The following is a 25132-nucleotide window of genomic DNA, read 5'->3' on the forward strand; positions in this document are numbered from 1 at the left end:
AAATAAGAAAGAAGAATCCTACTCATCGAAACGCAATTACGTCATATCTCAGTAGCAACCCTAATTTTAAATAAACATATCCCAATACTTAAAATATAGAACAAGAAATCTCAATTTCACAAAACAAGAAACCAGCAGCTTTCAATGTTTCCATCAGGGGCTGTATTCTCTCAGGCACCTGTGACCTTGTCACAGTGCCAAGATGATGAGAACCATTTGCCATTCAAAAAAAAAACAAGAAACCAGCAACCATTATATGCAAACATCAGTCATACAAAAAATGTCTGTTTATGAGTGAATTGTATGAAGTAAAAGTAGAAGTGGTAAGAATTGAGAGGTTAAATTTATAAGTTCACTACACAGACAGTCATTTATAAAACACAGCCCAACTAACAAATTGGAATGTAGAAACTGAAATTAAAGAGTGCAATCCATGGAAAGAAGAGCTATGACTAGATTACCTGACCCTGAGATATTGCTGCGATAAACCCTAGTTGGTAAAGAGAATTTCTTGAAATGGAGAAGGGTTTTGAGATTTAAGGTTAGAGAAGGAGAAGAAAACCCCAGAGGAACCGCCCCCATCTCAGGAGTAGATTTAGATACTAATATCTATCTATCTATATTTTATGAGGAAGAAATGATCTAACACAGGATCTAAAATTCTGCCCGTTGCATTCTTCTGTCTTCTCAAACTGCCTCCCTTTTGCCTTTCCTTCCCAAATTCTCGGATTGTCTATTTTCATGGATAGACTGTTTGGAATTAGTTTTATCTTTTGTTTGGTGGAATTATTTTTTATCCTCAAGTTATTTCTATCCGCTGTTGCTTGTTTAACCCCTGCTCTGATTCATTTCTTGGTATTCTTGACTAAGCCATGTATTACTGAGGAGGCACCCTAAATTTTATCTCCTTTTGTCAAAAGAATAGAGAGGTTCCAATAACAATAGGGGGTGCAACTTGGGTCGGGCTCAACCCGAACCTGACGAGGTCACGGCCAATCGTCGAATGTGTACGAGATACCGTAAAGGGCCCAATATCTCAATAGCACCTTTGTCTAAAGCTTCGAATGAGACTTCATATCCGAAACGCAGGAACAATCTGACTAGAAAGTCATTCAAAACTTGATCGAAGAACCAGCGTTTATTGAAAAAGCAATGGAGTCGATTACAAAAACTACTAGTTTGAAAGGCTCGTTGGAATTGATCCGGATTTTGGCTCGGGTTGGGTTGGGTTAGGGTTGGCAGGGTTGGGAAATGCCAACCCGATTTAATTTCAGGTTAGGTTAGGGTTGAGGCTTTGGCAACCCGACCTCCGCCCTCTAATTTTATCTTGATTTTCATTGGGTTTTGTTTTTTTTCTTTAATTTTTTTCATTTGGCCCTAGGTGGACCTGAACCCAACCCTACCCAATTTGGGAAAAAAAAAACAGGTTAGATGGGTTGTCTTAGGTAGGGTTGTGAGATTTAGAGGTGAGTTGGGTTAGGGTTGACCATTCTTGGCCAAAGGCTCGGGTTGGGTTGGGTTAGGGTTGAGGGAATGCTATCTCGGTTTGGTTTGGGCTAGGGTTGGCCTCAACCTGACCCAAGTTGCACCCCTAAAGTGAGATACAACCGTTGCTCTAATTGAGTTTATTTTGAGGGATTGGATATAGGAATCATTTTGTAAATCTTCATTTTTATTCTTGAGAGCTTGTATTGTGTATTTTTGCCTTGTGAAGGCTTCAAGTCTTCATCTTTGTTCTTGGTGGAGGACACTGCATCAACCCTTAAAGAAAAGCTCGGGCATAAAGTTTGGGATCGTGGACGAGACACAAATTTAACTTCAGGAAGCTTATAATGGTTTGGACTTCACCTGTGAGAGTGAAGCCACGAAGAGGGAACATGTTGGTGGAGTGGATTTAGTAGGCTTCTAGCTGCACTTTTCTTTACTCTCTCTTTCTATGTCTTTATTGCATCTTGATTTTTATCTTCAGAGTGGTTAATTGTTTTTGTTCTTGGTTTAATGTTTATTTATCTGTTCTCAAGCGTTTATCCTGCTCTATTGAAGAGAAACGCCGCCAGAGAGGCTTTTTTCCCTACAGCTACAATGAAGACAAAATACCTTCAATTTGTGAGAAAAGGTTACAAGTGCCAAATTTACGTCAATATCATTCATACGCCACCTTTTTATTGCTATATACCTTCACCTCTCAATTTCCTTTCTTCACATGGAGCAGTGATATTAATGAAAAGATTCTCTAAGATCTTGAAATGGACATGAATGTATTTTTGTTGCAATTGATTACTTTACAGAGTGGGTGGAAGCACCCTCATTTATCATTTTTATTACTAGCTATGATAGCTACACACCCAAGACTAACATCCACCCTCCCCCGGAAGTACCCATGCGCCCCCCTTATAACGTGATTTGACGTGAATTTTAACGCTTTTTGACATCAAATCACGTTATAAAGGGGGTGCAGGGCGCATGCGTGCGGCGCGGGGAGGGGCGAAGATATCATCGCCCTCAGATAATATCCTATATATGATGAATTCTAAATAAAATGTCATAGATTCTCACAAGATAAATGAGCAGTAGAAACAACTAATTAGAATTCGAAAGTAATTAGTAGCAAGATGAGCCGGGGCTTATCGGGATTGGTTCCATACGCTTTTTGAGCAGAACTTCTAGTGAAGTAACTACTTATTCTTTGGTTTGTATAATCGAACTTGTCTTACCCATTGAAGCTGAAGTACCAACTCTAACACTAATTGTGGAGAATCAAATTCCAAAAGCACAAGGACACCCCTTCTGTTGTCATAACTCGTCCTGAGGTGAAAAACGGACAAGATAATTTAAGACAAATTTATCCAAGCACAATAGACAACTCCAGGAACAGCTTATCTAAGGACTGCTATTCCTGCGATAGCAGTTTATTTTAAGACATTCCAATCTGACTCAACCCGACCCGATTTGGAAAACAAGTGTTAGACGGGTCGGGATTGGGTGGAGAGATTTAGAGGCGGATTGGGTTGGGTTCGGCCCCCTCAACACGACGCTCAGGTTGGATCGGGTTAGGGTTGGAAGAATGCTACCTCAGGTTGGGCTAGGGTTAGCCTTAACCCGACCCAACCCCACCCGAGTTGCACCCTTACCTGACCCAGCACAGCCTTCATTTTTTTCATGGGAAAATCCTGGAAATACCCAAAAAACCCCACACATTTCTGGTAGCAGCCTCTCAAGATCGACCAATAAATCACATGATGTGCCACACTTAAAGTTAGGCCACCCTCTAAACACAAACAATTGTATCCCCATAAATTCAGTTTACACGCTATGGATACATTTGACATCAGAATCCACCTGGAATAAACATTTTATTCTGAGAATAATCATGGGCAGAATCATCACCATACGAGAAGCAAGGCTAGGGGATAAAGGTTTCCATGTAGCACCAAGGAATGGTTTGTTCTACATTTTACAAGGAGCAAAATTTCTCATAGATGGGTACTCCAAGAAAAACAAAACTCCTGTTTAAGCACTGAGAATTGAATGTCATTCATGAAAATGCTGTCTCTACTATTCAAAACTAAGTATTAAACAGTAAAAAGTAACTAGAGAACAGACAATGTCATCCTCTAAAAAGGTCATAAGAGGGAAGATGAAAAAAAAGCTGAGATAGATAACAATCACAATAAGAAGCATGATACCATGGCATTATCATCCAATCCCTGGTGGGAAAAATATACTGTACATATACACCTGCTACGATTAGTGCTGTTCACGAGGACGACGAAATTTTTTCTTTTTCCAGGCAGGATAAACAAACAGGAAACTATATTTTAACACTCACTCTTGAACAATACCCACCTCCTTATCAACACGCCAGTAATTTGTGTCGTTGAATTCCAATATTGCAATGTCATCTCCGCCAGATTTATCCTTTTCGGGCATCTTCGGAACAAGGTTCTTTTTCAGTGGTCCCGCCTCCCCCACGATCCCCTCTTTCAGTGCTTGCTCCATTGCCCTCTCCGATCCCTCTAACTCGACGCCAACAAATTCCACGTCCTCCTCAAACAACGAAGGCATGCTAGTTTGGTGACCACTGTTAGAATCTGACATGCTAGCAAGCCCGTTTGGGAGTTCGGATTCACCATTTGAGATAGAGTTAGTGATGGACTCTGCGGCCTCTGTGACTGTAGAAACTTCCACCCCTTCCTTGAATGGGTTCCCTTCAGACTCACCAACTTCAGTACCTGGCGATTCACGCCATCCTACCCAATCGGGTAGTGGACGATCACCAAATAAATCATCACTGTCTGTGGCGTCGCACTGGAAAAAACCAAGATCATCCGAAAAGCTTGCTTTCTCCAACTTCAGAGACTCGGTGGAATTAGAAGCTCCCCCGTTAATGGGGCCATTCTCAACAACTCCATTCACAAAATGTGTGCCAGAACCTGAAACCCCATTAACAGAAGTTGTGCTTCCAACTAAGTCCTCATCCTCCCCAACCACCACTTCATCATCGCTACTGCTGCTCCCACCATTAGCTGCCGTTAAGGTGCCATTGAGATTAATCTCATCCATCTCCTCAGAAATGGAGGTGCTCAGAGACTCATTTGTAACTCTGTCTTCTTGGAAAGCAAACCAGTTGGAGTTCGTAAATAAACTGCTGTAACACACCCGCAAGAAAGTACGGACCATCAGTAATAAACAGAACAGTTTAGTCTTGCAAGTTTTCGGATATAAAAAGATAGGAGGAGAGTTTGGGATTCAGGAGATTTGGAAGTAGGTACACTCTTGACCCTTCACTTTCTCCTTGAAAAAGAACAAAAAATGGAGCATCAAAATGATATTTCCTCAATCCCTTCCTCTTCCTCGTCCATTCCGGCTACTGGGCAAAAAAGGAAGCGGTCCATGGACCTGGTGGAGATGGAAGAGGCTCTCTGTAAAATGAAGGTCATGGCTTCCAGGTTCGCACCAACTCCTAGGGAGATTATTAAGGATTTCCTTAAGAGGCAATGGAAGCTCTTCAAGGAGGAAGCAAACCGGAGAGCGGAAGCTTGCTTCAGCGTAACTGGGACCTATAACGGTAAAGATACCCATACGCCAATGCATAAACATCCCTTCTTCAACAAATCACTGGCAGACGAGAAGAATCTGAAGTGTCTCCGATGGGAAGTAGATAAGGCTGTGGGGATTCAGAAGCGGGAAACCCGAATGCTGAGGATCTCGTGTCGGATGAGGAGGTTTTCGCGTTTGAGATTGAGCGTTTCTTGAGGGAACTGGGAAAATGAACGTCTTGACTCTTGAAGGGGGGTCTATTTTCAAGATCTTCAATGGAAGATCGCAAAGTTTTTATGATAAATTTCTATCAGGGGTAATGAAAGGTTTATAAAGATTTTTGAAAAATGATGTCGGTCGGCCTTTTAGGATGGCGGCAGCTTTAGGAAGTTCTGGTTCGAAGGTTGGGTGTATAGGGGAATGATACGAGGAACACCTTTTTTATTTTTGTCTTTTTTATTTTATGGCCTGGAAGTAAAATCCTGGGCCCCCATACGTTGTAATGCAAAGGGGGACTCCTGGTCCGTATCTTACGTAAGCTCCGTATGATTTATAATACAATTCTGTCATCTTTCAAAAAAAAAAAATGACTTGGAAATTACCTCTCTTGGTCATCACCGAGCCGCAGCGACGATATTACAACTTCAGCAGAGTCATCATCAAAGTATACATCCTGCAGTTTTTTAGGTTGGTCAAAACAAATCATATTTTCAAAATATAAACTATTTTATACAAAAGGGTGGGGAGTTCAGTAAACCTGCTACAAATCTCATTTCCTCTTGATTAGTATATTTAACATATTTGTATGGTTAATCCTTTGATATAAAACCAAAAATTTCACGGTTCCTTTAATCTCCTACTTGATGTCCCACATATCCAACTAAGTAAGGCATATATATTCAAGAGCTGTCTTTTTTTCTCCATCTACCTAACTGTAATTAATTTCAAACCCTATTTTATCTCCTGAACTAAACAGTAATCAAACAGAAAAAGACGTGTGTAAAATAGATGCATACCTATATGTTAACTAGACATGTGCTCATCAAATGTTAAGTAGACATGTAAAAAGTTCTTTATTGGGACTACAACAATTGGAAGTATTACCTCAACATCACGCTCGAGCGATCCATGAACCTGTAATACAGTACAATGAAACCAATTGATGAAAACAAAGCAATAATTAGTATAACAAGCGGATTTATCAGCAAAATCATCTCGTTGCTTTGGGTGAATTTTTTTCCCCGCAGGATGCTTAAGAGTGAATATGGTACATAATACCTCATCGGCATCTTCATTTTCATAAATGCTATATCTAAAAGCCTGGCTTAGATTATTTGCTAGGGCAGCTACATCATAATCTCTGTCCTGGAGTTCATCATCATCACTATCCCTCGTTCTTTCCTGCAATGCAGTTGGACGGCTGCAAAGAGCGTGTGAATGACAAATTATTAATTGAACTAAAGTAGTCGAAAAAATATGCAAGGTGGTACAAAAAAAGATGTTAAGTCTGATTTTGGTGTCCAACCCAATCATATGACATAAGACTTTGATGTTTATGGGATTGTAGGGGAATAAATAGTAAGAAGGGAGAACATGAATTCCTTTTTAATTTTAACTATTTACAACGGCACTGAAGAAGCTTAAAATGGCAAAAAATCTTGGAAGTACACATTTCGACAAAACATGTCGTAAATAGTAGAGGCGAGAACATAAATTCATGTTTAATCTTGCTTATTTGCAACAGCACTGAAAAGCTTAAAATGGCATAATTTCTTCAAAGTATGCATTTCTACAGAGTATGTCCATCTCTTTGACAAGTGTTTAAGACCAAATAAATAAATAAATCTTGACAAGGAATGACACTCCATATACATAGAACTTGAAAATATAACCGTAACTTGGACGTAAAACCTTACGAACATGATGAATAGACAGGGCACATATAGTATGAATCACCCTCAAGAACCCTCTAGTATCCAGTGAGACTGACCCCCACACTAGCCATTTGAAAACATTCAGAAAATCTACTTTATGACAAGAGGGCTGGGAAAGGAAGCAATGAAAATCAAGGTACCCATAACAAAACCCTATCCACTGTCTCGTTAGCATCTTTAGTGCCAAATGAACCAGTAAAGACAGCATACCACCATCTCCCCTGAACAACCCATTCTGAGAGACCGGGCAGGCTTGGGCTGCATAAAGAACTACAGTCAAAGCACAATTTACGAAACCCATAAGTGAGGCAGCCATCCGATAATCTTCAGTAGCTGACTATTGCACAGGATTCTTTTCTTTTTTTTAAAAGGTATTGCACAGGATTCATTAAAGCATATAATTGAGTATATCACTGTACTTACTTTCTCCGGGATTAAGAACTCAATCTCTATCGACAAAATGAAAGCCTAACTCAAAACCAGCTTGACACACTTTCATTCAAGTACATAAGGATGTGTTCGGGAATCATTCATAATGTGCATTTTTTGGTTGTTCTACTTTAAAGTTTAAACATCCTAAAATCCAAAACAATGGTGTTCGTTATTTACTTTAAAAAATGCATTTAACGTTTGGATTAGGGTTCTTAATCGTGTAGAAGGTGTATGGTTAAGAAATTGACAAGGAATCTACGCTCTAGGCTCGGATACCAAATGGGGGCAAAGCTAATGGTTCGAGGATGACTTTTTGGTAATTAAGAAGCGATATATGGGTTTTAACTCAACAAAACAGCAGCATGCCTTACCAAATCAGAATAAACAGTCAAATACAACAAAGATATTAGAAGAAATGCTAAGCATAAGAGTTCAACCATCAAAGAAACTAAATTCATCTAAATCAAGTTCGATACAATAATTTCAAAAGAGAAAAATAGCTATCTTTTTTTTTTTTTTTGAAATGGCAGAAAAATAGCTATCTAAAGAATAAAAATCAAATCTCATTCAAATTTCTCCCAGAAAATAAGATCCGTAAAGAAGATACCTAACTAGGGCCCAAAAATGCTAATAGGGTAAGGAAATAAGGAGGTGATGAATGGATCAGAGTAAGGTTTGTTGGTGACAAGTGTAGAGCTGATTGGGTTAGATCGGGTCTTAAAACTGATGGGGAAGGATTGGCTATGCAGAAATAAAAAAGGGGAAGGTTCAAAGGCTGAGATTGAGGAGAAAATAGGTTGAGAGCAACGGGAAACTAGAATAACTACCTGAGAGGGCGCGCTAGGCTTCATGCCTTGATCATCCGCTATCGACAATATGCAAGAGCAAGCCAAAGAGAGGGAAAGAATGGCTATTAACAGTTATGATAGAGAGAAAGAGAGAGAAAATAGATAATCAAGACGGAAAAAGGAATCAAGAACAAGAAAGAAATGAAGATCAATAAAGGAGAAAATTAGGGGTAGAAGGGGCAACTTATGAACACGGGTGAGAGAAAGCGAGGAGAGGTGAAAAGGATGTGAGAAGGGAGACGAAAAGGGAGCGGGCTATGGAAAGTGGGGAGAAAAGAAAAAAAAAGGAGAAGATGAGAGAGAAAGGAGGGGGGCGTACCTTGACTGCTTCACTTTTTTATTTCATAAAACTTCTTCACATTTGGCCTTTAGGTAGGAGTTGATGGGTAATTATAAGAGAAGTAGTGGTTTGATTGATAGGCCCTATAGCTGGCCAGTATGATATGAGTTTAAGTTCACTTAGGAGTTAAGAATTTTAGCCAATTCGAAATATGGTAAATGGACCATGGGTAAAAAGGTTACAACTTATTATTTTAATAAGGGTAAGAGGGCCATGGTAAAATGGTTAGCTTGTGCAGCTCCACAGTCCAAGGTCCAAGGTCCAAAACCCATGCCTTGCAAGCCCTCTTAGGCGACGAGAAATATTGTGCACATTCTAATATTGCACTTTCTTGTTTTCTATCCTTTATAGTGTGTGTTGTCATAATGTCATGTGTATCTTCTATCTGCGAGGATTCAGACTTTTAGGGGGGTGTTTCGGTTGTCCCTAAATTGTTAAGTGGTCTAGTCTCCTTTCTTGTTAATGCTTTTTATCATTGATATTTGTCCTTTATGGCCTAATTATCTTTCGTCTGTCTCAAAGCTGAATGGTGCTTTTAGCTGGCTTTTAGCCGTTTGATCTTGCAGCATACTCAGACGACCGGGCAGAACAAGCTAGATATTATGAAACATGTTAGGGGTCATTAGATTGATTCGGAAAGAGAGGGTGATTATATACCTCACTCGGCTACCCGAACTTTCTTCTTTCATCTGTTTCAATCGGTTCACTTAAAGCGAGGGATGGTTGGCCATGTCGATGGAAGGTATAGGGTTTCGAGAAGGAACTACCAAGAAACCTTGATTCCATTCAAGTTTTCAGCAGGTGGGAAAGAAAAAAAGGCTCTTTGTTGTCGATCGCCTAATGTTTTGGCTTTGAATTCGAGGTGCAGTGAATGATCGACCACTTGGCTCCCTATTCATCGAGTTCGGTGAATAGCGAGCCATCACTGAAAGGAGTAATGGAAGAATTGAACCAATTACTGACATGGAAGACCTCATTATGTACATAACAAATAAACGAATCAAGAAAGTTTCCCTTTTGCCCACATTCATTCAGTCTTAGTGGAGATGCCCGCGCCATTTTCTATTGCTTGTTCCATTATTTCCTCACTGCCACATGCTCCGGGCTCCTACTTTGCCTCTCGCCCATCAACAAATGAATGTGTTGCAACCTAATGAACGAATCTTTTCGATCGAAACATGAGCATCTTGTGTGTGTGTGGCCCTCCTCAGGAGTGGCCACATAAGCGGCTGTTATCCCCTATTTTAAGGATAACTAAAGCACTAGAAAAGCCAGTCACGGTCTTCCCACTGCACGAGGAAATATGGTTCAAATAATCTCTATAGTCATAGTTGTCAATCTCCTACGACTCGTACGAGTCAACTCCCAAGTCGAGTCGAGTCGCTGGGCTTTCAAGGCAAGCCGCATGGGTGGCTCGCCTCTATTGAAGAGTCGTCTAGTGACTGTTCGAGTCACTGGGAGTCGACTCGAAAAAATGACTCCTACGAGTCAAGCCGAGTCGATGAGCTTAGGCTTTCTTGTTTTGTTGGTTGAAAACTTGGATATTGGAACTTAGAACTTAATTATTTTTGTGCATGGAAGTTACAAGCATATAGTTATTTATATTTTTGGCTTAGTGCCTTATTTAGGTTATATTTTTTACATGCTTCATCTTTTGATAGACAATTATATATTTTTCAACCAAATTTATGCTCTTGTCAAAAACTCTTACGAGTCACAAGTCGAGTCGAGTCGAGTCGAGTCACAAGTCATAAAATTAAGAAATCAGGTCACAAGTCAAGTCATGGGTTGACAATTATGTCTATAGCAGTTCCATGAACAATCCATTGCGGGAAACTAAGGACGTTTCCAATACCAACAGCAGCTCCCGCTAAATCAATTTAGTTGCTCCTGCACCTATTGATTATGCACCTTCTAACCATGGTTTCAAATTTCGGTTTCGGAATGCGTTTCGGTTCTCACCGAAACCGAAATTTTGGCCGAAATTGCAATTTTGGCCGAAATTGCAATTTCGGTCGAAATCCAACGAAATCAAATAAAATAATATTTTATCTCCTACAAAATTTCGGCTGAAATTTCAGGATAATATTAAATGATAAATAGAATTGAGATTTTTGGGTGAAATTCCTTAAATTTTGGACGAAATTTAGAAGAAGAACGAAATTTCAGCCGAAATTTTGTAACGTTTCGGGTATACCTGATTTCGATTTCGGTATCCACCGAAACCCGAAATTTCAGACCAAAATTTAAAACCGTGCTTCTAACATCTCAAGTCGAGAATTCTTGTCAAGCTTTTCCTTAGCTATTTTCTGGATTCCTCGTCTATTCCCCACATTCCTTTAATCTCGGGCATATCGAGAGGCCTGGCTAATAGGCTAAAGCGGGGGCCGAAAAGGCATAAAAAGGTGACAAGCGAAGCATTTGGGTTTTAGGTAGGAGTTGATGGGTAATTATAAGAGAGGTAGTGGTTTAATTGATGGGCTCTAGCTGGCCAATATGATAAGTTTAAGTTCACTTAGGGGTTAAGAATTTTAGCCAATTAGAGATAAGGCAAGTGAACTATGAGTTAAAAGGTTACAAATTATTATTTTAATAAGGCTAAGAGGGTTATGGTAAAAAGGTTACAAATTAGAATTTTAATAACAGTAGAAGGCCATGGGAAAACGAGATATGGTGGGTCATAGACTGATTAGAGTTGTAGACATCCCCCATATTTAGGACGAATAAAAACCTGTAAATCAAAGTAAATCCTACATAAAAAATAACACTAGGCCCATAGAGAAAAGGACTAAATCTAATGGCTAAGATGGTTGGATCACACCACTGGTCAAGACTATAATTAGATTTGATAACTATGCAATAAATTCAACACAAACTAAAAAAGCTCAAAAATGGAACATCGGCACTGAAATTTGAAAAGTTGGGGGAGGCTTGCCTTAAAAACTTTCTTGAAACAAAACAACACCCCGAAACAACTTGTAAGGGTTGATTTAACTTGGAAAACAATCAAAACCTCACTATTTTCGATTTTTCTGATCTTGTTATAACGTTTAGATGATGCAAGGATGTCAATCATCAATTTTTGTGTAGTATACTTAATTGCATATTAAGAATAAAAGCATACATACCCACAAGCCCATCGGTAGACATTCTCCACAACATTACGTTCATGTAGAACGTTAGTTTGCCAATCAACCCATTCAGCATTTTCCTAAGTATGCACAAAAAAATAAAACAACGTCAACCAAAATATATTTTTCTTAATGCGATAGAAGGTAAGAAAAAGATCAATTTAACGAGTAGTTTCATAAAATTGTTCCATGCAATGTGGATACCATATCTCCAAACGAACAAAATGCTTTGGCTGAAAGCTACCCAAATGCAAATATTTGATTTCAGAACCAAATTTAGGATAAATAGAATTGGAACAAAGGGGGGGCGAGGTGTCCCCTAACGATAAGTATGGGACTTGGTTGAAACAGTTTTCAGCCCCCAGTGAGTAATTACTGATTAGTCAAACTTGGTCAACAGGCAGAATATGCTCAATACAATAGAAACCAAGGCAGTGCATCTAATAATGTGTAGTCTTGATTGATCGAGGAACCAAGTTGCCAAAGAATCTTCACCTCCAGGTATTGACAAGCACCTTCTACCCACAGATAACCCTTAAATACTATAAAAAGAATAATGACTACAGTGATTTTTTTGAAATGGATAATGACTACAGTGATAGTGGCGTATAATTATAATTATTTTATAAGATCATAAAACAAATTTTCATAACCAAAATTTCTGGTTCAGGAAGTTTGCAGATTAATTTTTACAATTGTGTATTTTCTTTTTGGAGAGACAGGAACCCGAGTTAGATGAATAAAGGAACAAAGTCCAATGGAGGGTCTAGTTCAACAAGACATAACTCATTTATTTTATTTTTTTGAAAGGAAACAAGGCATAACTCATATAACTAGCATGTTGCCAACCATTAAAAAATAAAAAACTTAGCATGTTGCCAACCTGAAGATATGCATGAATGTAGTCGTTGCCATTCCCCAACTGAACAAGCTTGTTAGCAATTCGTGTAATGTGTCCAATATTGCCTGTTCGAGGCAATTGTCTTCCAGCAGCAGGTAATGTTGGCTGTTGTGCCGAACAAAACACAACATCATCTCAAGGATCATGACATAACAGGTGCAGAAAAACAAAATATTATTTAAAAACAGTGACATGGTATTTTCTAAGGGTTTGCATAAGAAAATTTAATTAGTAAGAATATATTACCAGACTTGAATCACTAGAAAGAGTGGGATGTCTGTCAGCTTGGAGAATCTTTCCAATTAAGTTACAATCTTGGAAGAGATGGTCTAGAAAAGTAGTATTCTTGCTGTCCAAGCATGATGCTATGATACTCTCTACATGGTTATGCAACGAATTATTGAATGGGTACCTGCAACAATTATAACAACAAAAATGAAATAATAGGGAACTGCGATGGTTTTGACCAAAATCCAAGGAGAACAAACAGCTTACTCAAAAAAGAGATCAAGGATTCTCTGGATAGCGCCCGAGCTAACCAATACCCTTTCAGCAGCTTCATAACCAGTCCTTAGCAACACTGCAATAAACTCCACAATCTGGAGAAAAAAAAACAATTTCAATAAGGAAATTAGAATGTTTTTCTCTAACAAAAACACAGAGTTTATAAAAGAAAGGAATTACAAAAAAGGGGTGTATCACATCTCCATAAGATGGGGATTATCTTTATGTAGATACATTCCTTCAAAACAAGTATAACAAAGTTTTGTCTCGTATTGGACATCCTATGGAGGAACTTTGTGTTCGCATTGCCCTCCTTCAATCACCTAACTCTTGACTTATGCTTCTGATTGACTTCCCCCAATTTTTATAATCTTCTCAGAATCATATTATACTTCTTTTTAACTCAACATGCTCGCCGCCAATAAAGTCAACCACCACCCCCTCCATTCTCCAATCCATCGTGCCCAATAATCTCATTAAAGAAAATCCTTTCTCACACTAATCAAACAGAAACTCCACATGTTGTGTAGAATTTTAATGTTATGAACCACAAACTAGTAAGCACCCACAAACCACCACCCCTTCAATCAACCACTCCCCCTATCGACTTCAAATTCTGGCACTCCCAACTACGTATTTTCAAATTTTAAAAGGAAATTAGAAACGGAAATGTTATCAGCACTACCATATTTTGATGATCACACTCCTCACTTTATTAAAAAGTACAGTATAGCCCGCACCATAGGATGATCCAAACCATCCATTAGATGGGCCACAGCCTATATAGGTTGTGCCCCAAAAATCATTTCCATAGGCTGATCCTAACCCTCCGATCTATAGAGGGTTAGGATCAACCCTCTATGATTCAGTCCCTCTATAAATCCGAGGGTTAGGATCAACCTATGGAAATGATTTTTGGGGCACAACCTATTTAGGCTGTGGCCCATCTAATGGACAGTTTGGATCATCCTAGGGTGCGGGTCATACCTTACTTTTTAATAAAGTGAGGAGTGCGATCATCAAAATATGGTAGTGTTGATAACATTTCCCATTAGAAAATGTCGATGGATAGTTCCTTAAACTCTTCATGTGTTTCCAACATAAAGTATATTAAACATCAACCCAAAACAACTCAAATAGAGTAACAAAAGGAGAACCAGCAGCCTCATTCATTTCCTCCTAAAGAATAACCTTCAAAGCACTCTTAGAATCATTGTGATAGTTCTGTCCAACAATACTTTCAAAAGGGGTGAGAGAGAGCCTAGTCAACATGAGAAGAAGAAATAAATTTCAACTTGAGTCAAAAATTTTAAACCTTTTTAGGCACCTATAGTTCCTAATATCATGTTTAATGGCACCTTTAGTAGCTAATAACATGTTTAATTTCAAGGCTGCATATAATTTCTGATTTTGTACAGTACTCGAATCCTTCAAAGTCTTTAGAGTATCCAAGTATTGGATAAATGAGTTTTTATATGGTGTAAGGCCTTACAACAATACGGTAGGGGTACCACCCTTGATATTTGATCCAACAGCAGCTCACTTTTTGAGAAGCTGCTGTTGGATCAAATATCAAGGTTGGTACTTCCACCATACAAGGGCCTTATTGTTGTAAGGCCTTGCACCATATAATTTCTCTGGATAAATATACTCAGTACTCCTAATCAAAATCTTATTTTCCGTTGTTGTTTTTTTTTTTTTTTTTTGAGAGAGAGAGAGAGAGAATCAACCTAGTCAACTTGAGAACAAGAAATAAAAATCCAACTCAAGTCAAAAGTTTTAAGACATTTAGCAAATGTGGAACAGTGTCTATAGTTACTAATATCATGTCTAATTTAGAGGTTGTACAAAATTTCTGATTTTGTACTATACTCGAATCCTTAAAAAGGCTTACAGTATCCAAGTATTGGATAAAGATACTCGGTAAGGGTAAGAGATTGCCTTGAATCCTCCCAATCCAAATCTTATTTTACAATTTTTTCTGAAATTCACATAATCCTCGATTTATGCCAAATCTATTTAAATCTCGCATAGGATGTGACATTTCTGTCTTTTCAGAAAATATCAAGGAAAATTATGCTTTCGTTTAGTCACACAATTCTTTTGATTATTATTTTCTACCTTAAAAAAAGTATGTTCCACTAATGAATAAAAACAAAGACCTGATAACTAAGTCAATCTTAACATTCAGAATGTAACCTTATTTGTGACTTTGGCAAATGATGCCCTTTGTTAAAAAAAAAAATTAAATAAAATTTGTTGTAGTTTAAATTAAATATTCATTTATTTTTCTGTTTATTTGAGTCATAGAATGCAGGTGCTTCGTTTTGACTTTTGATAGGCACTGTTATTAGTTCTTTGCCATTTTCTATTTTTAGAGAAAAAAAATGCTCTTCATTTTCTATTATAACTTGAAATATTAAACTTTGAAATTAGCATGACAGAAATTTTAATAACTTGGTCTAGAAATGTATTACTATATCCTACGTTTAAGGATCTTTTGCCTTACACCGCAAAAGCATATTGGATGTTTGTTGTACATGTACCCTAAGATCTTGAGGGTTGTATAATTCCCATAGCCGATTCAGTAATCGATATCCAAGCAACACAATCCTAATACCGGATTTGTTTTTGCAAGAGTTATTTTGCCAAATACGTTGAGATCACTAATTAAGTTTACTCTAGGGAGATGACCCCCCCCCCCCCCCCCCCCCCCAAGGCAGACTTCTAACGCATTTTGGTGTCAAATCGCATTAAAAGGGGGGCGCATAATCCTACGCGGGGAGAGGGGGGCGGAAAAATCATCACCCTTTATATTCCTAATTGTCATACCATACATAAATGTACCTTAAGGCGATGCTTCCCAAGAGGAGGACGTAGTTCCCCATAAGTAGTTGGCAAAACATTCTCATCAGAGGACACATTCAAAATCATAAGCAAGTCACCTGGACAAAACATTGCCAAAGGTATGACAATTAGTTCAGCATGATTATTTCAGCAAGCAAGTACGTTGATAAGTTTCAAATCAGCTACAAACTTATAGTGCAAGAAAGTAAGATTATAAGAAAACAAAATGCACCAAAACAATAAGTCAATAAGAAAACAAAGATGAGGTATCGTAAGTACGTCGAGAAAAACTAAGTGGACCACCAATTCACTATGTAATTTTAGTATTGTTTCATTAACCTCATTACTTCCCTATGAACTTGTAAACAACACTAACATTATTTATTTTATTTTTTTTGAAAATTAACAACACTAACACTATTGAATGATAAAAGTAGGTGTCCATGGGTTCCAACTTCCAACACAGCAAATAAGAAAGTCTCAACTCTCTAGGCTATCATACATAAAGGCACAAGACGCACTTGAAACTAAGGGCCCCTAGAACTCCACAAGCACAAGGCGAACTGAAATATTTGGTACAACCTTTAATAATTATTTTACATTGTTTATGGATTCTTCTAGCTCAAAAACCCATGTCAACCCAAAGGAGTATATTCAAATGTTTTGAAGTTCTTTGTACACAACAGCCCTGAACAATCTCAAATTAATCTTCCTTACTCCTCCATAGATTTGTATACGAATCATTAAAGGAAAGAAATCCAAACTAAATAAGTACACATCACATAATAACTATTAAAATCGAGTCATGTGAATTCTAGCATGGATCAAAACCTTCTATCAATTGGATGCATAATGCTAAAGAAAGTAAAGTAAAATCATCCCTATCTAATAAGTGAGGCATGATACCAATAATGTTATAAAAGCTTAAGTTAACATAGCATCTGCGCACCAAGTTAAATGAATGTTTTCCCCCATTAATGGATTTTATGCACTGTAGCCCATGAAAGGGGCTTTAACATTGTTTTGAGAGGCTCATTTAACCTCCATTCTACATTGCCACCCCATTGGCAAAATAACAGAAGTGACCTACGTAGCAATGCTCATTTGGGATGCCACTACACCCAAGTGCATGTGTACGCTACTTGTGTCGAGGCACATGCCTATATGGCTTTGCCCCTTAGGGCCCAGGCAAGACAGTATCAACTACCTTTTTGAGGCACGTTCCAATGATGCCTTTGAAAACACTACTCAAGCCACGGTATTATTAAGATAACAAATGTAAGTAGATCAATGACCTCATATCATACCATATAACTAGATCATAACCAACCGAAGGAGTAAACAAAACATATTAAATTATTAACGTAGGCAAAAATTACATTTGAGGCACTTGCCTTATTGCAAGAAATTACACTTTTTGATATAGCGCTACTAGTTATATGTATGATGACTCAAAAAATGTGACTAGGTGGACAAGAGAGGACGCCACTATTATATGGCAGCTCAGTTCTAAGAAATCGAGCATCTCCTTGTTCGATCATTGTTGAAAGGATTTCAAAGCAAAATACAACCAAGGAATTATCTGTTGAATACTTGGCCATTTGTGACAAATATACAAGCAGTTAGATGATTCTAGTTGTAAGAATGTGGTGGCAAATTTTATAGTTTATACAAGTCAAAGTAAATGAAAGAAGAGTCTTGGATAGGATCACCCAAGATGTGGAATAGAAGGAGAAGGAAAGATGCCGTAGGGTTTTCCTACTCAAACCCCTCAGAATCCACAGCTTCATATATAAGATTTGAAGACAAAAATTACAATAATGCCATTAACGATGATGTACCCTATCATAAACCCATAAAATTCATCACTAGAACATAAAATAAACCAGTAACACATATTCTAATCTCAATAATCCCATTCAAGATGGAGCAAAGATATCATCCATGGTCATAGTAGAACTAGAACAAATCAAACAAAACTGACTTCGACCAAGAGCCTTTCTAAACATGTTCGCTGCCTGATTTTTAGATCTCGGACAAGTAAATATTAGCTTTCTAGTGACATTTTCACAAAATATGTGTTTGGTTCTCTTCAAGGTTTAAAATCATGATTTCTGTTTCGATTCCGGTCACCACGGAAACGAAAACGTTTTGGTTTAGATTGGAAACTTCAGTAGATACCCCGTAAAATCATAGAAACGTATGAAAACATATACAGATGATAGAATTATAGTATCAAACTTTATGAAATCCTAGAATAAGCACAAATACACACTACCATCACATAAAAAAGATAGTCATCTGTAATGGCTCCACAACATCGAACACCCAGTGACATCATGTGCCGTCGCACATGTCTGATAATTCAGAATATACCATATTTCACATGTAATTCATCTGAATATGTATACATAATGCATACAGCACGTTTCACATGCAATTCGTATAGTAAATCACTAATATACTTACCATTTTGGTTTCAGTATGCATTTCGATGGGAATGGAAACAAAAACATTTCGGTCATTCCATGTTAGTTTCAGTCGAAATTTAAAACCCTGGTTCTCTCATAAAACATTGGATTACTAGCTATCTAAGAAGCTACCTGACTATCACAAAAGAAGCTACCTGGCTATTAAAAAACATTGTCATTGTATCATCAACCTTTAGAGTCTTCACTCTTCAGTCACATCAACTAAAATGTGGTATGAGCCACAATATCCCCCCGTTGCACTAGAAGCACATGCTGCTTCTTGCTTATGAAAATCACAATAGTCCAACAAAAAAGATACAATATCCTGTAGTCGAGTGTCTTTCATGAGGGAGATAATGCCCAATAGGTATCCGAAAACTGCAGAAAAGTTCTCTGGTCTCAAATGATTATTGAAGCGGAAATTAGGGCAGTTCTTTACGCATCAGAATGCTAGAGAGTAGCTTTCTGGACCGAGCAATAGTTGAAAGCGACTCCCTTAGTGTCATAAGGTGGCTATAGGGATCCCATGCTGTCCCTTGGAGGTTTGCACAATTCTTTGACAAGATCAAAGATAGAGTAGCCGTCTCTTCCATATCTTTTAATCATGTTAGGAGATGGGCGAATAGTGAAGCCAACATGCTAGCGAGGGAAGGGGTGACCAGGGGGTCTTTAGAGATGTTTGATTTTCTTCCTCGCTGATGATTCTCTACTCTGTTTATGCTCTTTTTTGTATCTTCCTTTTCTCATTTATTCACATCGTACTGACCATCTCGGTCGCGAGATCTCCCGTTGTCCTTTCTCGAATAAAATTTCTTTGCCATTCAAGAAAAAAAAGCACTAGCCTAAGTTTCAAAACTAAAACCAACGGCACAAAATCTGAACAGACGCAATTATAAGGTTCATGCAAACCTACAAGATATAGAAACATTACTTTTTCCAATTCATCATACTATCACTAAGGCAAACAAAAAATTTAAGTGAAATACTGGACATATTCACAACAAACCAGGGTATCATCTCCAGGTTCTGCATATTTCAAGTTGCGGAGATGGTTAGGATATTGTCCAAACAAGAACAGGCAGACCAACGAAAATGCTACATGATTTGCAAATAAAGTTTGAAAGGACTGCATCTTTCCTTTAAATAGAGCATATTAGGCTGTCCAGTTGTAGTGGTGAAAGAAATAAAATAGCATGACTTCAAGCAATATACTACAATATTATTGCTTTGAGCTCATATCCGTTTAAGTCCATAGAAAGAGCCACCAAAGGGCAGGACAACTTACTCCCAACACTTTCAAGGAGCACAAAAGTTCCCGTTTCTCCCATTCCATACAGACATTATACAACTGAAAGAAAAGGAACAACTTAAAACACCATTGTCACTCAATTTACAAGTTACAGGAACACAGAGCAAATGTATGAGAACTAAAAGCTACCATTAATTAAACTACATGACGAACAACAAGCACCTAAATGAATCAATATATTGACAGCCAACCTAAATGAATACGTATAATGAATATGTTATCAAATTTATATGCTTAAAATCAATTAGCATGGTGGAAACAGCAAATTAGAAGTAGAGTGGAATTTCAAAATTACAGTATTAAATCCATTCAGAAAAAAACACAGAAAATTACAAGGCAAGGTATTGTATACAATAATAATCCATGGGAAGAAAGTAATTTGCAGGACATGGGACCAAATCAACACAAATTACAGTGAAGAACTTACAAAGTTTTGGGAGCATCGCAGTAACAGTCTCGGAATTAACAGGGACAGGGGGTTCATATAAATGTTGACTTCTGACAGAATAAACAAGAGAAGTGGAAGCTGATCGTTTGGGATCCAGCAAAGATATACACACAGACAATGAGTGAATGAGGGTAGATTTTGATGCTGAATTTTCCAGAGCGTGTCCAAATATTCTCTCGAGAAAGCTGCATGTGAACATAAAGAATGAACAACCACTTATTAGAAATACAAGATTCTTCTATCAATATTAGTTGGAGAATGGCAACCATCTGATGGAATATTCAATAAATACAAACCTTGGGCTAGAGATTTTAATCGTTAGTGGTGATGGAGTGTTTCTTGTTATAGCACAGAGTGTTTCTGCCGCATTAGCATGAACTTCAGGAGGACACTGACACATCAAATTGAAATACATATGGGGTTATTAGGCTACATGGTAAGTTGCACGGAAGGGCCAGTAAAAAGCATGAGCATGAGCACATCAAGACCAAACATTTCATTGGTGTGTATATGTGTGTGTGTGTGTGTGTGTAATTAGTATCGACCATTCAAATATATATATATATATATATATATATATATATATATATATATATATATCAAACAAGTAGAAATGATAAATTATTTGCACAAACAAAGCTTGGTGCTATTCATATAAAGTATCGTGTTTTGACACTTACTGATGAGCTCAATTTATCAACAATCATTTCTAGCAAACTGCTATCAGCTAACCACTGCATCACATCCATAAAATTTGGATACATATGGTCATCAGTGCCTACAAGTCTAACCAAAACCTGTGAAACAGAAAAACCACCATCAACAGAGGAAATAACCATCATATAACAACAAATAATGAAATTGAAAATCAAAACCCACTGAAAATAGCAGAGCGCAATATATCCGGAAAGAATTAACATCTTGTGGGGAATGTGTGATAATACAACCAAGTTTCTCAAAGGAAGATAAGCATTTGAGATACAGAGCATTGATTGGTCAGAGAGAAAATGGGACAACTGTGCATCAATTGTTCATAAGAAAAACAAGAATATATTGTACTGCCAAGAAATTAATGGCAGGTAACATTCAATTTTGTTCCAACTAAGACATCCTAGTGGAACAAAACCAAAACCTAAACATCCTAAACAACCAAGCCTACTCAATGACATAAGGTTATTAAAGTATGACGAACACATACAATTCCAAATTAAAAAAACATGAAAGCGTGTTAACTCCCTGACCTCCATGATAGATGTGATACCTATCAAATCGACCAGCTGGCGGAAAATTTCCTGATGGGCCTGACATAAATCAACCAGAGGGTAAATAAATCGAGTCAATATAAAAGTAAACTCTGAATCCAGAATTGCAGATGTTAGACTATCATAGCAGGCATTGAAAGGCCAAAAGAAAACCAAGCAAACAATCTATAGCATAGAATTGAATATGGGCCACTTACAAGAGCGGCTAACATGGAAATAATGACAGAAAAAAAAAAATAAGAAATGCATGTCAAAATACAATTAGATATGACTATGATCAATAATATAGTATTTTGCATCCCTTCTGAAAACTTTTCCAAAAAATAGATCCCTCATATCACACCAACAAATAACAACTGGTTTTCCCATTATGCTTCGTTTCTTCTTCAATGTCAACCACCACTCCAAGGCATGCCCGACCAAAGTTGTCCTAGTAATGTAAATCATTTGGTCATCGCTAGGTTATGCTGTCATAAATGCGTCTCTAGTGCTTCTATCCAATCAAGCCATTCTCATTCATTAGCTCCAAAGAATCTTGGTATGTCTCTAATCCTCGGATCCATAAGTGGAGATCTTCTCGTCATATTCATGCTATCCCAAATAGCTATTCGAATCTAGGCTCTGATACCAAACGGATGTGAACCCTAGGCTCTATCGGGAATTTAACTGAATACCTAAAGGGCGCCACATGAACTTACTTAAAGCATTTAATTAAGGGAAACTCAAACTCGACTTTTGTCAAACACTTGGGGGCTGAAAATGAATGAACTCTGGAAAGGACCAAAGCACTGAGCTTGGATACAAAAATTATGCGAACCCTTCACAGCCAAGAAAAAAAGAGAAAGGAAATTGATTCCAATCAAATCCATCGGAAAAATGAAAAATCAAGAAAATAAAAAGTAAGTGGACCTGACCCATTGTATTATGACTATATCAGATACTCAAATTTGATAGAAATGAAACTGTGGCGGTGGAAGCAAACTTTTTTTTTTTTATTCCCTTCAACCCCACAAGAATTTGTCGATATTTTCGATTGAACCGTGATCAAGAAAAAATGATCAAGATCGAGAAAAGAGATCAAGATTAAGAAATAGAGAAAAACTTGGATACCAAAATTATGTGAACCCTGGATAGCCAAGAGAAAGAAAAGAAATTGATTCCAATCAAATCCATTGGAAAAATGAAAAATCAAGAAAATAAACAGTAAGTGGACCTGACCCATTGAATGATGACTATATCAGCCATTCTAATATTCAAATTCGAAAGAGATGAAATTGTAGCAGTGGAAGTGGACTTCTTTTTTTTTTATTTCCTTCGACCACACAAGAATTTGTCGATATTTCTGATTGAATCAAGATCAAGATAAATGATCAAGGTAAAGATGGAGATCAAGATCCAGAAATAGAGAACGATAGAACTGGATTGGAGAGCGGTTCATAATCCCAACCGAGAAGGGTGAGAAAAGTGATGGGAGAAAAGAGAAGATAAAGAAAGAGAAAATGATGAGTTTAGAGACAGAAAACTGACCCAATGCGAAGCATCACACTTCAAAAGGCATCACATCCATACAAGAGAGAGAGAGAGAGAGAGAGAGAGAGACTTCAAATCTTCTTTTTTTCGTTCCATTTCATAGCATTCAAGAAAAGTCTCATGAGGCAACATATGTAATAAAATAAAGAAAACTAGAAAGTTCTAAAACCCTAAACAAAAACTAATACTTCGAACTAAAATACCCTCGAATGACTTATTGACTTAAATTTCTCGTAATACATATGGAAGCCCGATGTAAAACAATCATAACTCAAAGAACATAAGTGATTTTGATAGGAGAAGACCATGACACCCCTCCTATAACTTAGGGGACAAAAAATTCCCAAAAGACACTTAAAAATTAGAAGATAAGCCCTAGGATGGCCCCCCATCAGGGGTACTATCATATTCCTAGAAATGCAAATGAGACTGCTCATAAGTTAGCAAAAACTGGAGAAGGACGAAGTTGTATTATGGGAAGATGATTTCTGATGATATAACTACGCGATTTTTTTCTTTTGTTTCATTTAATAAAGTTATCCTTCCATATAATATATATATATATATATATATATATATATATATATATATATATATGTGTGTGTGTGTGAGAAAAGTGTAGCTACACATACGTGTAGCTAACTTAGCTACACCGACGGCTTAAGATACAGTGGACCCCACATTGTTTGTGTGGTGCAAACCATTCATTTGATGGGTCCTCACATAGATAGGGTGTGCCCAAAAAATCAGCTCCATAGGATCATCCCAACCCTACGATTTGTGGAGTCAAAAATGGACTATATATATATATAGCAGAAGAGAAAAGGAGAGAATTATTTGAATTTCTCCCAAAATTCTATGCACACTCTTGGATGGAGAGAACATATATTTCCCAATCATGCCCTCAATCTGTCAAAAGTGCCTCATCTAAGAAAATTGTTTCCCCGTGGTTGCAGATTTGATCAAGTTCCCAAGTATTTTCTTCTCATACTACAAGACGAGATGAAGAAAATCATTAACCTTCTCAGTTGCTCAAGTTAATATCAAGTCGTCAGCATGCATCAATTGTTTTTGGTAATTTTATTAGTACTGTTTCCAGAAGAAGCCACAAGATATATTGAAAAAGGAAAAGCAAATAATTCCTTTAAAGTTAACATCATTAGAATCAAACATGAGAACATGTAAAATTAGAGAGGAAAAAAATGCAAAATATTAGAAAAATAAACACACCAAGCTCGGAAGTCCTCGATGCATCATAGCACATGGTTTATTGAGACAATGGAACCAAAAATGATGGCTAATAGAGAATAGGAATAGATGACAAGGAACTAAAATTCTTATTGCAATCCCTAAACCCGGTACAGAAAGAAAGATAAACAGACCAAAAGATGGTAAACAAGACCCTTATAGACAAGCCAATGCAACAGCAGAACAAGTGTCAAATGCTTTACACTAACGTGGACCAAGCTTCACAGTTGTCGAAAAAATAGGAGAAAAAATAAAAAATAGTAAATAAAATGCGTTCGCCATAAAAGAAAGTGAAGCTAACAATTTCATAGTAGTTCGATTACTTTACACTAATGTGGACCAAGCTTCACAGTTGTTGAAAAATTAGGAGAAAAAATAAAACATTAGCAAATAAAATGTGTTCGCCATAAAAGAAAGTGAAACCAACTACTTACTTGAACATAATTCATAAGCGGGATTGTCTTTCGCTGCATAAGGCATACAACAACCTAGCAAACCACAACATTTACATTAACCAAGTGATATCTTCAGTCAAACAAAAATAATCCATACAACTCCAGCTCAACCACAAGACCATTCATGCACAGAGAGAAAATAATAAAAAATCACATTTTACCTTGCTGAAGTACCCAGCCAGTAAGGTGCCATGAGGACGGTTTGGTTCCAGAAAGAAGAAAAGAAGGTTCATTAACTGCCGCAAGAGTAAACTAGCTTAGTAAGTGGAAGCATTTAGCCATCAACAAAACAATTTCCATTACTGAAGAGGATCATGTACCTCCTCGTTTTCTACTAAGGTCTTCAAGATTACATCAATTTCACAAGTAAAGATCTCACAGGCGATGAAGGGGAACCTAAGTGAAGAGCATAAATAACTCATGAAAACAAAA

General features: G+C 37.4%; 1 protein-coding gene across 6 annotated transcripts in view; it reads right to left on the minus strand.

Annotated features, from left to right (window-relative positions):
- Positions 1-3671: 3671 nt before the first annotated feature.
- LOC143892288 (uncharacterized) overlaps positions 3672-25132 on the minus strand; it is a 31479-nt gene continuing 10018 nt past the window's right edge. For 3 of the 6 annotated variants that reach the window (XM_077396791.1, XM_077396790.1, XM_077396792.1), the window contains exons 5-20: positions 25021-25096; positions 24862-24936; positions 24680-24733; positions 21447-21506; positions 20886-21002; positions 20502-20596; positions 20185-20390; positions 15978-16075; positions 13122-13225; positions 12873-13038; positions 12609-12731; positions 11723-11805; positions 6316-6460; positions 6145-6174; positions 5643-5713; positions 3672-4648 (exon numbers count right to left, since the gene is read on the minus strand). In XM_077396791.1, the coding sequence (XP_077252906.1) occupies positions 3826-4648; positions 5643-5713; positions 6145-6174; positions 6316-6460; positions 11723-11805; positions 12609-12731; positions 12873-13038; positions 13122-13225; positions 15978-16075; positions 20185-20390; positions 20502-20596; positions 20886-21002; positions 21447-21506; positions 24680-24733; positions 24862-24936; positions 25021-25096 (2326 nt within the window). In that variant the 3' untranslated portion in view covers positions 3672-3825. The remainder of the gene's footprint in view (positions 4649-5642; positions 5714-6144; positions 6175-6315; positions 6461-11722; positions 11806-12608; positions 12732-12872; positions 13039-13121; positions 13226-15977; positions 16076-20184; positions 20391-20501; positions 20597-20885; positions 21003-21446; positions 21507-24679; positions 24734-24861; positions 24937-25020; positions 25097-25132) is intronic. The other 3 variants (XM_077396795.1, XM_077396793.1, XM_077396794.1) reach the window with 3 other exon arrangements.

This window comes from Tasmannia lanceolata, unplaced genomic scaffold, assembly GCF_043159265.1.
Source record: "Tasmannia lanceolata isolate RefF3 unplaced genomic scaffold, GAP_Taslan_0.1 ptg000015l, whole genome shotgun sequence".
NCBI classification, from domain to species: Eukaryota; Viridiplantae; Streptophyta; class Magnoliopsida; order Canellales; family Winteraceae; genus Tasmannia; species Tasmannia lanceolata.